At 38.8% G+C, this 16,443-nt stretch overlaps 1 protein-coding gene across 4 annotated transcripts in view; it reads right to left on the bottom strand.

The window, feature by feature from the left end:
- The window catches only part of abr (ABR activator of RhoGEF and GTPase), a 270,755-nt gene that overhangs the window by 124,330 nt on the left and 129,982 nt on the right, over positions 1-16,443 (bottom strand). For all 4 annotated transcript variants that reach the window (XM_079608306.1, XM_079608307.1, XM_079608308.1 and 1 more), the window contains one exon: positions 5,361-5,546. In XM_079608306.1, coding sequence (XP_079464432.1) covers positions 5,361-5,546 — 186 coding nt within the window. The remainder of the gene's footprint in view (positions 1-5,360; positions 5,547-16,443) is intronic.

The raw sequence follows: 16,443 nt of genomic DNA on the forward strand, positions 1-16,443 counted from the left end.
AAATTGTAGCATTCTTTACACGAAAAATTATATAAAAAATTCACAGACAACATATGTTCACATTCATTGCAAAATTCAAACGGGATTAGAAAATAATTATTGTCTCTCATTCACTTGCATTGACGATTTTTCAACCTAGAGGTCCAGCGGGGTTAGCGGAAGGGGCGGGACTTACCAGCTCTATAGTCGTCAACCTGACATTACTGTGCGTAGAGTTAATAAGCCTATAATGTAAATGACTTGTTAATTTATTCAAGCTTTCTATTTGCTAAAAAATAAAGTGAAATAGGCATTCATTAAAAGTAGGCTAAATAGCAGCATGTTGAAATGATGTGCCAAAATGTGTTTTCTATTAGGCTACAATGAAAATATTGTACAGTAGCCTATCAGATAAGGTCAGGTTTGCTGAAGTGCATTTCATTTAAGTCTGGGCATCTCTGCTTAGACTGCTGCCCCCGCGACCCGGCCCCGGATAAGCGGAAGATGGATGGATGGATTAATTTTTGTCCCTGTGCGCCGATCGGAGACGGAGTTCACTTTGCATCGCCCAATCAGCGGATGGCGGGTGGGTGTGGTTTTGAAAATGGGTCAAAAACGTTGGTGCGGATGGATGGCGGACGGATGATGAGTTTTGTGATAGCCCATCTGCGCATCTCTATCCCTCACGCTGTTCGAACCCGAATGAAGATGACGTTTTAAAGAATGTCCCATCTGCTTTGCTGTCGTTGATCTACTAGCCTCTGGTATCTGAGAGTCGCCAACAAGTTTTTCGACAGTGTTGTCAAATATCTATTCTGAAGCTGTAGGGGGAGCTCTATAGAGAAAGCTGCGAGCAAAAAGCGAGAACACAGCGAAGAAATTCCCGAAACTGCATAGCCCTGCTTTAAGAGGATACTTTTTCCAACCTTTTCTCATTAATGTCATATGTCCAAGACTTTTGGGCAAAAAGTGCCCTAGCGTCTTTATTGCTACGTGCAGGTAATCTCAATGGCAACTATGAGAGAAGTCAAAGAGAATTTTGTTTTTATTTCCATTTAATTTTTTTATTTCCATGTTATGGTATCAAACAGTGATTGACTGTTGTAAAGGAAATCAATACAATGATTCAGAATCAGATTTAATAATAAATATATTTTAACATAAACTGTGACTTTGATAATCTGGTTTATTTCTGATATTTTTGTTTTGGCTAGAAGTTCTGAATGACTGTTAACTTAAAAATTCAGTAGCCAAATTGGCTGGTGAGTGGAAAAGTTAAGATCAAACCCTGGTCATAACCTCTAGCCATCTGCTTTTTGGTTCAGGAGCTAAATTAAGTGTAGCCTGTAATGATGAGCAGTAATGTGTGCTGGGTAGGGCCAAAAAAATCCATTCAGAGTAGAACAATGAACTTAACAGCACAAGATAACTAAATACATTTACACTGTATTCTGTATTTTGTTATTGATTTACAATTTAACAGCATCATGAATCTGCTTTTTTCAGTTAAGTTTTCTAATGACTGTACTAGCAGATTCACTATGTATATATTTTTAAATGGTACTAATGAATATTATTGAACAATTTATTTCTTGCATTCATTTAATGATAAACAGTGGGAAGAAAGCCTTGATAACTTTTGACTTTTTTTACTTGCTTACTTTTTTTACTGTATTTTATTTTTATGCATTAACCCCCTGGGGACGGCGGTTGCGTCATAATAAAAACAAAATGTTATGTGAAATAAAGAAAATAAACATGATGTGTGTTCTGCCGTCCCTTTCAATGTGAAGTTCATTCTGAAACGTGACAGAAAATTAACTCAGCAAATACTTGTGAGAAATATGTTTTTATATGCTCCCCATCTTGAGTTCATTAATGAGACACACAGCACACACATCCTCAACACACACCTAGTCAGCTATCTACCTTGATAGCATTTATGGCCATCACTGACATGTGAAACATCTGTTTCCTTGGTTTCACACACAAGCCTGAATATAGCTGTTATTTTCTTCTGGCAGTACCTCTCGGCATCTCTTCTCTGCTAAACTGTTTATTTCAGTCTCAAGTTCAACAGATCCTCCTCTATCCTTCAGCTCTTCGTCTCAGAGGAAGATGATTCTTATCAGATGTATTTATATAGTCTAGCAAAGTACTGCAAGATGTATTTTGTCTTCTTGATATGAGCCCACATACAGTATATACCCATTTAAAGATAGATCAATACACAATGCTGTACATTCTCAAGGAGGGTATAAAGAAAAAAACCCAGCAGCAATCAAGTAAAAATCACACAGAACACTCTGTGTTGACATTAGCAAAAAAGGAAATTATTTCCAGAGGTAGAGCCAATATATAAAACCAGGACTGTATAATAAGAATTTTGATTTCATGTTGAATTTAAAGCCATTGTTTATATTTACACTGCCATTCAAAAGGTTTGGGTAGGTAAGCTTTTATAATATTTTTGTCATGGGTCTTGTGTGCTCTTCACAGCCTTTTTTGCATTAAAATGCAGTAAAAACAGTAATATTGTAAAATATGATTACAATTTAAAATAACCATTTTCTATTTTAATATAATTTAAAATGTAATTTATAGTGTGCTACTGGCTCACTAACAACAATGCACAATGACATCAAAGACCAATTGAATGGTAGACAGAATATCAAAATTGGGCAGTGGAATGTGAGAGGTCTCAACATGCTTGGCCAACTAGCAATACTCAGCAAAGAGCTGGACTGGGCATCAGTATCTGTGGTTTGTCAGAAACAAAATGGTCAGGTTCTGGACACTTTACAGCGGTAGATGGACATACAGTGGTGTTTGCAGGTGCAGATAAATGAGAGCATCAGAGTTGCCATATGGGTCTATAATTCCACTACCCCGTGTTTGACATGTTTGCCAGCAGCCATATCTCTCTGTAGCCCAAGACTTGTTGCACACTGAAGCTAAGCAGGGCTGAGCCTGGTTAGTACCTGGATGGGAGACCTCCTGAGAAAACCAGGTTACTGCTAGAAGAGGTGTTAGGTGAGTCCAGCAGGGGGTGCGCACCCTGTGGTCTGTGTGGGACCTAACACCCCAGTGTAGTGATCGGGACACTATACTGACAAAGAGCACCGTCCTTCCGATGAGACGTAAAACCGAGGTCCTGATTCTCCGTGGTCATTAAAAATTCCATGTGGCATTTCTCGTAAAGATTAGGGGTGTAACCCCGGTGTCCTGGCCACACTCCAACCATTGACCCTTACCAATCATTGCCTCCTAATAATCCCCATCCATTGAATTGGCTCAAATCACTCTCTCTCCACCTGTATCTGGTGTGTGTGTGAGCGCACTGGCGCCGTTGTACTGTGGATGCCGACGCATCATCCAAGTGGATGCTGCACACTGATGGTGGTTGAGGAGAGACCCCGACATCATTGTAAAGCGTGTTGGACAGAAATTAACGGGGTCAGGCATTGGTGAACTTCAGTGCAGAGCACCGTCTGGTGATCACCAACACCCTTTTCTGTCAACATAATAGACACAGATACACATGAAGAAGCCCGGATAGGGTCACCAGAGCCCAGATTTACTACATTTTTGTGAACAGTGGAAACAGTCAGTTAACAATGCACGTACATATATTAGCACAGACTGTGACTCTGACCATAACCTAGTGATCAAATTAAGGTTTAGAAAGAAAACAGGTTGTAAACCACAACTACTTGATCTGAAGAAACTCAACAACGAGGAGTTTAAACCGCAATATCAACTTGAAGTAAAAAACAGATTTGATGCACAACAAAAACTTGACAAATACCATACACCAGATGAATTGGGGAAACAACTGAAAAATACCATACTTGAGGCTGCTAAGATGACATTACCAAAAAAAATCCCAAAAGAGAAATAACAAGATTTGAACAAGTAGCACCTTTGAATTATTAAATAGGGATCATGAAGCTAAAACTAAATCTACAGGGGAATATAGAAATATCCGAAGTAAAGTGCAGAAGATGCTTAGAAAGGATAAACAGGCAGAATTGGAAACATTGTGCTGTGAACTGGAGGAGAACTCAATGAGGGACAATAGCAGATCAGTTTTCCAAATAGTGAAAAAACTTACCAGGATTTTCAGCCCCACATTGTAGCCATCAAAGATGTCAATGGCATCAAACAAACTGAACCAGAGAAGGTGTGTCAGCAATAGAAGGAATATTGTGAGGGATTGTACAATGTTAAAGAGGACATTTTTTTAAAACTGATGTTCAAGAAAGAGAGCACCTCCTTTGAAGGTCGAGATCCATCTTTCCCTGCTGCGATTATCTAACCAGAAAGCAACGGGTCCAGATGAAATAGCAGCAGCACTTTTAAAGTTTGGAGAAGATGTGACACTTGATCGATTGCAACAGATCTGTACAGAGGTATGGGACCATGGGATTTGGCCAGAAGAATGGACAAGAATGCACAATCAGTTTCATTCCGCTACCAAAAAAGGTGATTTGACTCAGTGCGGCAATTATCGAATTATTGCACTGGCTTCACATGCTAGCAAGGTCCGGTTTTAGAGTAATTTTGGATCAAATACAATCTAAATTAGGAGGAGGAAGAAAGGCGCATCCAGGCTTTTCAGAACAATTGCATTAGAAAGTTATTATGAATTCAATTTCAATGGACAAAACTGACACACAACTGAGCAGGTATACAAATTGGCTAGAACAACGATTGAACAACTAAATCACATAAAATCTCGCAAGTTACACTATCTTGGTCATGTAATGAGACAACTAGGCGATGCCATTGAAGGTAGCTTCATAATAGGGTTAATGGCAGGTTTTAGAAGTCGTGGAAGACCAAGAATTTGCTGGTTGGATAATATCCCAGCATGGACTGGTCTGTCAGGAGCTGGCCTGTTTCATGCCATACGAGACAGAAGACTAGTCATTACTTTCTCATCCATGCAGCCAACCGCCACAGAGCGACAAAGGTAAAATGACCTGACAATATGTAATTTATTCCTATGATGGCAAAGCTGCATTTTCAGTATCCATTACTCCAGTCTTCAATGTCACATGATCCTTCAAAAATCATTCTAATATGTTGATTCGGAGCTCAAGAAACATTTATTATTATCATCAATGTTGTAAGCAGTTCTGCTGCATAATATTTTTGTGGATACATTTTTTCCAGGATTCTTTGAGAATAAAACGTTAAAATGACAAATAGAAAAATCTATATTTTCTAAAATTACAAATGCCTTTATTGTCACACTTGATCAATTTAAGGCATCCTTGCAACTTTTGAATGGAAGTGTACAATACATAGAGGGTCATTGTAGGATTTAGAAATAACATCTAGGGTCTTTGAACGGTGTGTTTGGCAGGTGGACTCACCAGTTTCTGGAAGAGATGTCCAACAGTGACCTTCTCATCCCATTGCTGAATGTTGGGGAAAAGAGCATCATAAAACTCCTTATGAACCTCAAAGATGTCTTGGATCATGAAGAAAATAGTGTCAATCTGCTCCACTGTCAGCACGGGCTTTGATGTAGTAGCTGTAGCTTTAAGTGGCTTCATGGGCTGAGAGAGAATGAAAGATAGAAAGTTGAATTAATATACGTTCACTACAAAACATGTTGCAAGTCGTCACCTTAATTTTTATAAAACTTTATACATTATCGATTGTTTGAAAGCAGCTTTACAGTGATAAACAAGAAAATAATGATCAATGATGCAAACAGCTCTAAAGAGACAATAGTAAACAGTCATTTCAGTTGAAATCTCTTTAGTGTTGATTCAGGTTGGTTCATTAACTGTGTAAAGTTCATCAATTATGGAATGAGTTCAGTTCATCTATAAAGAAGCTGTGGAGAAAACAGTGATGTCATCGGCCAGCTCAGTATTGAATTGAATATTGAATATAGAATATTGGGTGTCCCTAACTAAGCAAGCCAAAAGCTGACAGTGAAGAACCCAAACTCCATCCTCGGGAGAAAACAGGCTCAGTCGGGGTCAAGTCAAGTCACCTTCTTTTATATGGCCCTTTTAACAATATAGATTGTTTCAAAGCAGCTTTACGGTGATAATAGGAAATTACAGTAACAGAGATTGTTTTGGCTTTACAGCAGCTCTAGAATAAAAGTTATTGTCCAGCTAAAGTTAGTTTTGATTTATTTATTCACTTTCGTAGCAAAGATCATTAGTTATTAACTTGCGTATTAACACGACACCATTCTAACACAAAACACTCAACGCGGTCTGAACCGCTCATCCTCACAAAAAAGTGCCTGGTGACTCGAGAACGCAAACCCTGAAATAGATTCCAAGGTGCAAAAAGGTTAGCTCTGCGCAAACCTCAAAAAAGCAAACCCGCGAAAACGCAGACGACGTGCACATGTTCAGTCTATAGGTATGCGCGTTTGAATATATATATATATATATATGTGCACAGGCGTGTACGTCCTTTACAAACCGACAATCAACAAACGACTTGTCTGGTCTTAAAAATGTATAATAAAGAATTATTTATCACTTGTGCGTAGCCACGTGAACCGCAATTATCCCAACAACGTTTGCCAGTTATCCTCTGGTGACCAGACAAATTAACATGGTGTGGTTTAATTCCAGACTGCATCACAAGTTACATTCTGTTTTTTTTACCACTTCTGAGGTGATTTTAACTGAATGAAACCATCAAGGTATTATGCATTTAGATTAGCCAAATTTCATGTCCAGTGGTACACATTGACTGGTGGATCAATTTCTCTCTCCACTTCCTGCAAATTAATAGATCGATATACATTTGTTTATTTTGCTTTTGTAATGCTGTCCAGCTAAAAGTTATTGTCCAGCTAAAGTTAGTTTTGATTTATTTATTCACTTTCGTAGCAAAGATCATTAGTTATTAACTTGCGTATTAACACGACACCATTCTAACACAAAACACTCAACGCGGTCTGAACCGCTCATCCTCACAAAAAAGTGCCTGGTGACTCGAGAACGCAAACCCTGAAATAGATTCCAAGGTGCAAAAAGGTTAGCTCTGCGCAAACCTCAAAAAAGCAAACCCGCGAAAACGCAGACGACGTGCACATGTTCAGTCTATAGGTATGCGCGTTTGAATATATATATATATATATATATATGTGCACAGGCGTGTGAGTCCTTTACAAACTGACCCTCAACAAACAACTTGTCTGGTCTTAAAAATGTATAATAAAGAATTATTTATCACTTGTGCGTAGCCACGTGAACCGCAATTATCCCAACAACGTTTGCCAGTTATCCTCTGGTGACCAGACAAATTAACATGGTGTGGTTTAATTCCAGACTGCATCACAAGTTACATTCTGGGTTTTTTTACCACTTCTGAGGTTATTTTAACTGAATGAAACCATCAAAGTATTATGCATTTAGATTAGCCAAATTTCATGTCCAGTGGTACACATTGACTGGTGGATCAATTTCTCTCTCCACTTCCTGCAAATTAATAGATCGATATACATTTGTTTATTTTGCTTTTGTAATGCTGTCCAGACTGAACAGGGTTCAATCCCTCTGTGGTTTTCTAAATTTAAAAAAAGAAGGCACATGACCATGCAGTGTAAATGAGAGAAGAAGAAACATTTCACAGCACAGGTATTCATGTGTGTGTGCCTTCATTTCTTTCTTCAGGGCTGATAACACTGCAGGACGGCTATTTTCAGATCAGTATGACTCATTACTGTATAAGTTGCTACTCTTCTCTGCACCATGAAACTACTTCATGTTTGCAGTTTTGTATTCCTGTATTGATGCATTTCTGACTGAAGCAGGAAGTTTGGTTGGAGCATGTTGAAGAGCTTGCCTCTTGAAATAGAGTTTTGTGTCAGTCACAAATCATGATTTCCATTCTCATTCTAGAGAGCATTTAATTGAACAAAAAAATACTGATAATATATTGGACATTTTCCCAGAAAAACTTGCAGTAAAATTTAAATGTATTTATCGTTTAAAAGTTTGGGGTCTGTAAGAGTTTTGTATATGCTCACCAAGTCTGCATTTATTTGATAAAAATACAGTAAAAATAGTAATATTGTGAAATATTATTACAATTTTAAATATTTGTTTTGTATTTTAATATATTTTAAAATGCACTTTTTTCCTGTTATGGCAAAACTGAATTTTTAGCACCCAGAATTTCCAGTCTTCAGTCACATGATTCTTCAGAAATCATTCACATATGATTGCTCAATAAATATTTCTTATAATTATCGACATTAAAACAGTTGTGCTGCTTCATGTTTTTGTGGAAATCATATTTTTTTTTCATGATATATAGAATAGATTTTTGATGAATAGAAAATTTAAAAGAGATCTTTGGTAAAAAAAAAAAAAAAGGTCTTTACTGTATCTTGATAAACTGAGATGTGATCATTACTACAGTGGCCTAGTATTTGCAATTCTAATCAAAAGTAATGATGTCTGCCATCACCAGAGCAGAAGGATTAGACACTCTTCAGGGAGCACTTAAAGGTGAACTATGCAGGTTTTTTACCTTAACTGAACAGCTTCGGAGTCATTGGAATGGTTATATTACTTTGTTCGGGTTGAATGGTGGTCGTCTCGCACCCCCCTATCGCCTGTGAGCGGAAAAACCACCCTTGCAACTTTGGCCGGCCGCAGCATCAGGAAGTAACACGTGATATCAGGTCTCGCGATGTAATGAATTGCTTGATTATCAAGTCATTATTGTGATCCCTCACGTTGTTCAAACCCGAATGAAGAAGACGTTTTAAAGAATGTCCAATCTGCTTTGATGTCGTTGATCTACTAGCCTCTGGTATCTGAGAGTCGCCAACAAGTTTTTCGACAGTGTTGTCAAATATCAAATACCGAAGCTGTAGGGGGAGCTCTATAGAGAAACCTGCAAGCAAAAAGCGAGAATACAATGGAGAAATTCCCGAAACTGCATAGCCCTGCTTTGACTTACTGACAGCCAGCACTTCTGCTCTTGAACTGCAATGAACATAAATTATAATGTTATCATGGGCATTTCAAAATACCATGAATAATTCCTTATTATGAATTCTTTAAAAAAAAATTATATACATTTTAAGAATACTTTTCTATAAACTGGTTAAAATTTACAACACAGCCTGTATGCTGCGTCAAAGAGACATGCGCATTCTGATGTAAACAACAATGTGCATTAGAAGTATGGCATAACGAGTGAAGGAGACGTGCTGATTCTGAATAAAAATCCACATTTACTCTTTGATAGTACTGTAGATGGCGCTTATGGAACAGCAGAAATGCAACAGTTACCCCGGAAACATGTAAACATAGCAGGCTGCACTACTTTTCGGTTTCAGAACACTAAATTCATAAGTATTTGATCACCTACCAACCAGTAAGAATTCCGGCTCTCACAAACCTGTTCATTTTTTCTTTAAGAAGCCCTCCTGTTTTCCACTCATTACCTGTATTAACTGCACCTGTTTGAACTTTTTACCTGTATAAAAGACAAATGTCCACACACTCAATCAAACAGACTCCAACCTCTCCACAATGGCCAAGACCAGAGAGCTGTGTAAGGACATCAGGGATAAAATTGTAGACCTGCACAAGGCTGGGATGGGCTACAGGACAATAGGCAAGCAGCTTGGTGAGAAGGCAACAACTGTTAGCGCAATTATTAGAAAATGGAAGTTCAAGGTGACGGTCAATCTCCCTCGGTCTGGGGTACCATGCAAGATCTCACTTCTTGGGGCATCAATGATCATGAGGAAGGTGAGGGATCAGCCCAGAACTACATGGCAGGACCTGGTCAATGACCTGAAGAGAGCTGGGACTACAGTCTCAAAGAATCCTGCAGAAATATTGCAGCGCACGCAAGGCCCCCCTGCTCAAACCAGCGCATGTCCAGGCCCGTCTGAAGTTTGCCAATGACCATCTGAATGATCCAGAGGAGGAATGGGAGAAGGTCATGTGGTCTGATGAGACAAAAATAGAGCTTTTTGGTCTAAACTCCACTCGCCGTGTTTGGAGGAAGAAGGATGAGTACAACCCCAAGAACACCATCCCAACCGTGAAGCATGGAGGTGGAAACATCATTCTTTGGGGATGCTTTTCTGCAAAGGGGACAGGACAATTGCACCGTATTAAGGGGAGGATGGATGGGGCCATGTATTGCGAGATCTTGGCCAACAACCTCATTCCCTCAGTAAGAGCATTGAAGATGGGTCGTGGCTGGGTCTTCCAGCATGACAACGACCCGAGACCCGAAACACGAAACACGTGGCTCCGTAAGAAGCATCTCAAGGTCCTGGAGTGGCCTAGCCAGTCTTCAGACCTGAACCCAATAGAAAATCTTTGGAGGGAGATGAAAGTCTGTATTGCCTGGCGACAGCCCTGAAACCTGAAGGATCTTGAGAAGGTCTGTATGGAGGAGTGGGCCAAAATCCCTGCTGCAGTGTGTGCAAACCTGGTCAAGAACTACAGTAAACGTATGATCTCTGTAATTGCAAAGAAAGGTTTCTGTACCAAATATTAAGTTCTGCTTTTCTGATGTATCAAATAATCAAGACATCACTAACAGGTTAAGTAAAATATAATGAAAAAGCAGTTATTTAATGTCATTTACCATCGTTGTAAGGCTCCTTTTTTTAAGTATCGGTTCAGGCACCAGTACCATTTTAAAAGTATTGATTTGGTACCGGTATCGAAAAAAAACCAAATTATATCCAACACTAGTGTTCTTTGATATTAATCTTTCATTTGAAAGTCACGTGTCTAGTATCTGTAAAATCGCAATTTTCCATCTTAAAAATATATCTAAATTACGCCATATGCTCTCATTGACAAATGCGGAACAATTAGTTCATGCGTTCATGACCTCAAGGCTAGATTATTGTAATGCTCTACTGGGTGGTTGCCCTGCACGCTTAACAAACAAACTACAGCTAGTTCAAAACGCAGCAGCTTGAGTTCTTACCAGAACCAGGAAGTATGACCATATTAGCCCCGTTCTGTCAACACTGCATTGCCTGCCTATTAAACATCGTATACATTTTAAAATATTGCTGATTACTTACAAAGCACTAAATGGTTTAGCTCCGCAGTACTTGAGCGAGCTCTTAACGCATTATAGTCCTTCACGTCTATTGCGATCTCAAAATTCCGGCCAGTTATAATAATACCTAGAATATCAAAATCGACTGCTGGCGGTAGATCCTTTTCCTATTTAGCACCAAAACTTTGGAACAGTCTTCCTAACATTGTCCGGGAAGCAGACACACTCTGTCAGTTCAAAGCTAGATTAAAGACACATCTCTTTGACCTAGCATTCACATAACTCATTGTAGACTTCTATAATTCAATATTAGGCTGCATAGATTAGGTCAGCCGGAACTGGGAACACTTCCCTTAAATCCTGATGTACTCGTTACATCATAAGAAGAATGGCATCTACGCTAATTTTAGTGTCTTTGTTTATCCCAAGGTTTTCCCGCAGCCTGCCGGATCCAGGCCGTATCCAGATCTGACGAAGGACCTTCGCCTGGACCCGATGACAATGCAGTGCTGAAGTGCCAACTAGTCTCTCCCTAAGGAGGATCCCTTTATCATTCTACAGATAAAGCATTGTTGAATTTGCGTATCTACCCCGTAGTGATAAAATAAAATTCTGTATCAAATTTATAGGCAGGACAAGTAGTTTGTATAGGCTTGGTTTGTAGAGAATTACAAACATGTGCACATATATTCAAACACACATAACTAAAGAATTAATTCTTGATGCGCACGTGAGTGCCATCAGCGTTTCTCACAGGTTCGCGTTTAAAGTCTGTGTAGAGAGAACGGTGTCGTCTTAGCAGCCCCTAATTTAATAACAAATTATCCTTTCGACGGAAGTGAATCAATCAAAACTAACTTTAGCTGGAAAGTAACATTATTCAAGAACCGCTATAAAGCCAAAACATCTGTTACCTGTTACCTTAAATTATACATCTGTTACCTTAAATTATACGTTTATCTCTGTAAAGCAGCTTTGAAACAATCTACATTGTTAAAAGCGCTATATAAATGAAGATGACTTGACTTGACTTGTTTATTGTTCCCAAGTTCTGTGCGAATAAATACTAAAACTGCTTGCGTTTAGATCCTGCATTCATCCTTCATTGCAACCAACCATGACAGAATAATGGACCGTTAAAATAAATCCAGCAGCAGTGAGAGTCCTCCTCTTGCAGGGGAACCAGTCCCTCGAGAGAGACACACACAGGCCTTCCTAGAGTTGCAACATCTTGTCCATTACAATGACAACAACTTGTGTGTGTTTTTGTGCATGCTCTGGTCTCTGCGTTGAGGCCTTCCTGGAGACATTTAAGGAATGTGTGTGGACTAGGTACTCCTCTGCAATGGTTCTCCTTTTACCATCGGTGAGAGCGAGTAGGAAACCAGCATGCCAGCCACAGAGTCTGTTCCAGTGAGACAAAATTCCTGAGTCTGTTCCAATGAGAGAAATTCCCTAGTCCGTTCCATTGAGAGAAATTTCCCAGTCTGTTCCAGTGAGCTAAATTCTAGAACTAGGCTCAAAGAGTGTAGCACTGACCATAATGGCTCTGGCATTGTGTGTCTGGGCCACACACTCATCCGCTCCAGCCCCTGAGCCGACTTCAATGATGGCTCCAGCCCCTAACCAGAGTCCAGTGATGGCTCCAGCACCTGACCAGAGTCAAGTGATGGCTCCAGCTCTAGCCCCTGACCCAGCTCCAGAGTCCGCTCCAGCCAAAGAGCCCGTTCCAGAGTCCGCTCCAGCCCAAGAGCCCACTCCAGTTTATAACCCCATAGCTCCTCCCAAGAAAATGTTGGGGGGTTATATATGTCCTTGGCCATAGTGGCCAAGCCAAGCTACCAGATCAAGGCAAGAGAGACCAATCCTGCAACTTCCGGTGAACTGTCGGTGCCTCCCTGGGCCCCTGAGCTGCCTGCAAGTCCCTGGAGGCTTACTGATATGTTAAGCTACCCCTCGTCAGCCTCCAGGGGGCCCACCCTTCCACCCCTGTGGATGTATTACGGCGTGAGGACACAACTTCTGGGAGGGCTGGGTACTGTCACGTTTTGAGCTTGTTTTTATTCATGACTGTATTTCAGGTCTTGTGCTTTGCTGTCAGTGTTTTAATGAGTTCTTTATTTTAAGTCTTATATAATAAGACTATAATTAGTTTTTATAATTAGTCTTCCTTCGTCCCCTGAATAAACCCCAACACCCTGTTGATCAGCGAAAAGGGCTTGAATCACCCTGAAGGGGTTTATTCTGCAATAACAACTGGCAGGATGTACATTATCTCACCTATTACACGGCTACTTGCCACATAACTAAATAATTAGACATGAAAAATAGATCTGAGTCTAAATGTTTTATCAGCTCTTTAAACGCAAAGCTTCCAAGGAGAGAGCAGTTGCTAGCAAGCGGCAAGTTCAAACTAGACTGACATTTAAGGGATACAGTACAGTCATACCACTTATTATATGGTATTTCACCACGTAAATAATTATGGGGATAAGAGATATTAATTTAAGATGAAACTGTTTTAACATCAAACCTGTTTGTTATCTTATAATCCATTACAGTGTACAAAACAAACGTAGCAAAATGGCAGCAGTTGCATTTGTATGAAACAAGAGAGAGCGAGTCTGCGATAGCGGATGCCAATTAAACAACTGTACACAAAATACTGATTTGAGTTTTCATATTTTATTAGCTCACCAAATGCAAAACATCCACAAGGAAAAAACGCTCCTAGCCAGAGTAAAGTGTGGACTTCAGTAACAGTTACCCGGATGAGCCCGTGTTATTCGTTTTTAACACTTGTTATCGGGGGATAACATACCGCTGGATGGAGCGTTTGACCAATCAGAATCATGTATAACACATAGCCGTATAATAATACAGAATAATAACTACTGTCTGGAACAAATGTAGATGTCGCTCATTGTTAGTTAATGGATTAAGTAATGTTAATCTAAAGGGGCCTCACTGTAAAGTGTTAGGCTACCTATTGTTCTCTATAGTTCTTTTGCACTTTAATCAGTCTGAAACGTGTTTACTTTATACATTTTTGTGATATTTTTAAATTGTATTTAAAATGTTATTTTTGTTATACAAAAAAAAATATTAAACCTGTTAGGAGGACAACACATTTTGGTTACTGAATTCAATATCGTGATAATATAGGCTATACCCTGATAAAAGCTTCAGCAATTATCGTTACATGAAAATTTGATACTGTCACATGCCTATTTGCTACACTACCAGTTAAAGGTTTGGACACACTCGACTGGATTTATGTTCTCATGTTCTTAAAAACCTTCTGATATAAAGACTTAATGCCTGTTCACACACCAGGATGAATATACGAAATATTGAAAAAATTGATGCAATAAACATTTTAATTCTAAAGAATGCTGTTAAAGGGACAGTTCACGCAAAAATGAAAATTCTGTCCTTAATTACTCTCCCTCGTGTCGTTCCAAACCTGCATGACTCTCATTCATCTTAGAAACACAAATTAAGATATTTCAAATTAAAATATGGGATATTCCTTTCCCTCCATTGAAAGTGCATTACCCATTAGCCAAAAATGTTGCAACATCAAAAACTTCATAAAGACATCATAAAATTAATCCATAGGGCTTTTCACACTGCACTGCGTCTTAACCCTGGGTTACGTCATTCTAAACGCCGCTTTTAACTCCGGGTAAAGGAGTTTTCACTTGTTTCACACTTGTAATTTAGAAGCGGTTTGCACCACTTTTTACCTGGGGTTAGCTCCACTTTTATAGTGACAAATGTTTGCAGTGTGAAACAATACGGTGTTAGAATGTTATGACTATACTTGGCAACCAATAGCATGCCTCAGGTCATATTCAAGTGCTTTGGACAGGAAACAAGGAGTGTTATAGTGTTATAGTGTTATTAGTGTTATTCCCCCTTCTATGTGAAGCGCTTTGAGGTCTCAGAAAAAGCGCTATATAAATGTAATAAATTATTATTATTATATAAGCACAAGTTTCAGCGTTTCAGGGGGAAAATTTAAAATGGTGACAGAAAACACGACAATTAGAATTTAAAAGAGGCCGTTTCATTCTTACTTTTATAGTCCAATTGTTGAGAGCATTTAGATTAATTTCCTGACTGACAACCGAAGCTTTTTAACCAATTATCATCCGATAAACGACAAGATTAGAATGTCAAATTAAAATTCTATTAAATTAGAATAGATGTGTGTCTATGACCCATTAAAATACCAAAAAATTATCAAGGGGTATGCCAGTCAGCATGCCCACCGCCCCACCAAACACATATTTTAGATGAATTACAAATTTGGATGACATCAGCATGATGCATGGAATCATGTTATGGAAGTAAAATAATGCCAAATGTTTTTGAAATAAAAAAGCCTGTTGAATTGCACTACTTGAAAAAAAATATGCATTGCATTAACCATGCTTGCATTTTAATGCATTGTATTTTTAGGGCTTGCATTTTTATGGGCTGAAATTCAACATGGTTGTATATTTAAGCTGTGAATATTTCAATTCAAAACATTTCAAACACATTTTCATTAATAAAAATTCAATAATCCATATTCACCTTTCATATTTCACTTCCAAAATATTTAAACTGTTTAAAAATACAACTTATAATATTCAACAGGCAATTTTCGGTCCATTTTATTTCGCTTTATAAATTCGCTTCCACAAATTCAGTGGTTTAAATTCGACAGTAAATTCAACATTGACATCCAGGAACTGCAGGAAAAGCAGTAGATTACCGAGCATAATCTCCATCTGCTGTTAATCAACCTCACCAGCAGGGGGTGCAAGCGTGTGTTGTTGCCGAAGACCAGAGCAACAGTTAGAACAAGCCATTTATTAATAAAAACTGATTTATAGAAATGTAAGTGTATTTGTGATTATTATGAGGTCTGTTTTTGTGTGTAATTCAGTGTCTTCACAGTCCCTGCAGCATACATTCATCTTTCTCTACCGTGAACGAGATTATAATGAGATTATAATTATTCCCCCGATGCTGATGTACTGAACAAATGTTACATTTGAGGTAGACATTATATTTCTCTTGGTTGTTTAGTTGCCTTAACTTTATATCGCGGCGATGTGCTGCAGGCTACTGGGTTTCCCTCAATAATTCAGGATTGACATATAAAACGCTTAGCTTAATGGACTACATTAATACTATATGACTACACGCAAGCAGATATGGACTCAGAATACGAACTTGATGCTCAAAGTTTCACGCTAAGCGTTCTTGGCGTTGGACATTCGCACATTTAGGGACCGTCTCTAAAGTTACATACGACATTGGTATACACATTTCTAACTTCAATTGCATTGGAAGAGAATGACTTGCAGTCATAAAAACAACTGTAAAGGGTTCATGTAGGTGTCAGGCATGATGCACACCTTTTACATT

This window comes from Phoxinus phoxinus (assembly GCF_949152265.1).
Source record: "Phoxinus phoxinus genome assembly, chromosome: 3".
Taxonomy (NCBI): Eukaryota; Metazoa; Chordata; class Actinopteri; order Cypriniformes; family Leuciscidae; genus Phoxinus; species Phoxinus phoxinus.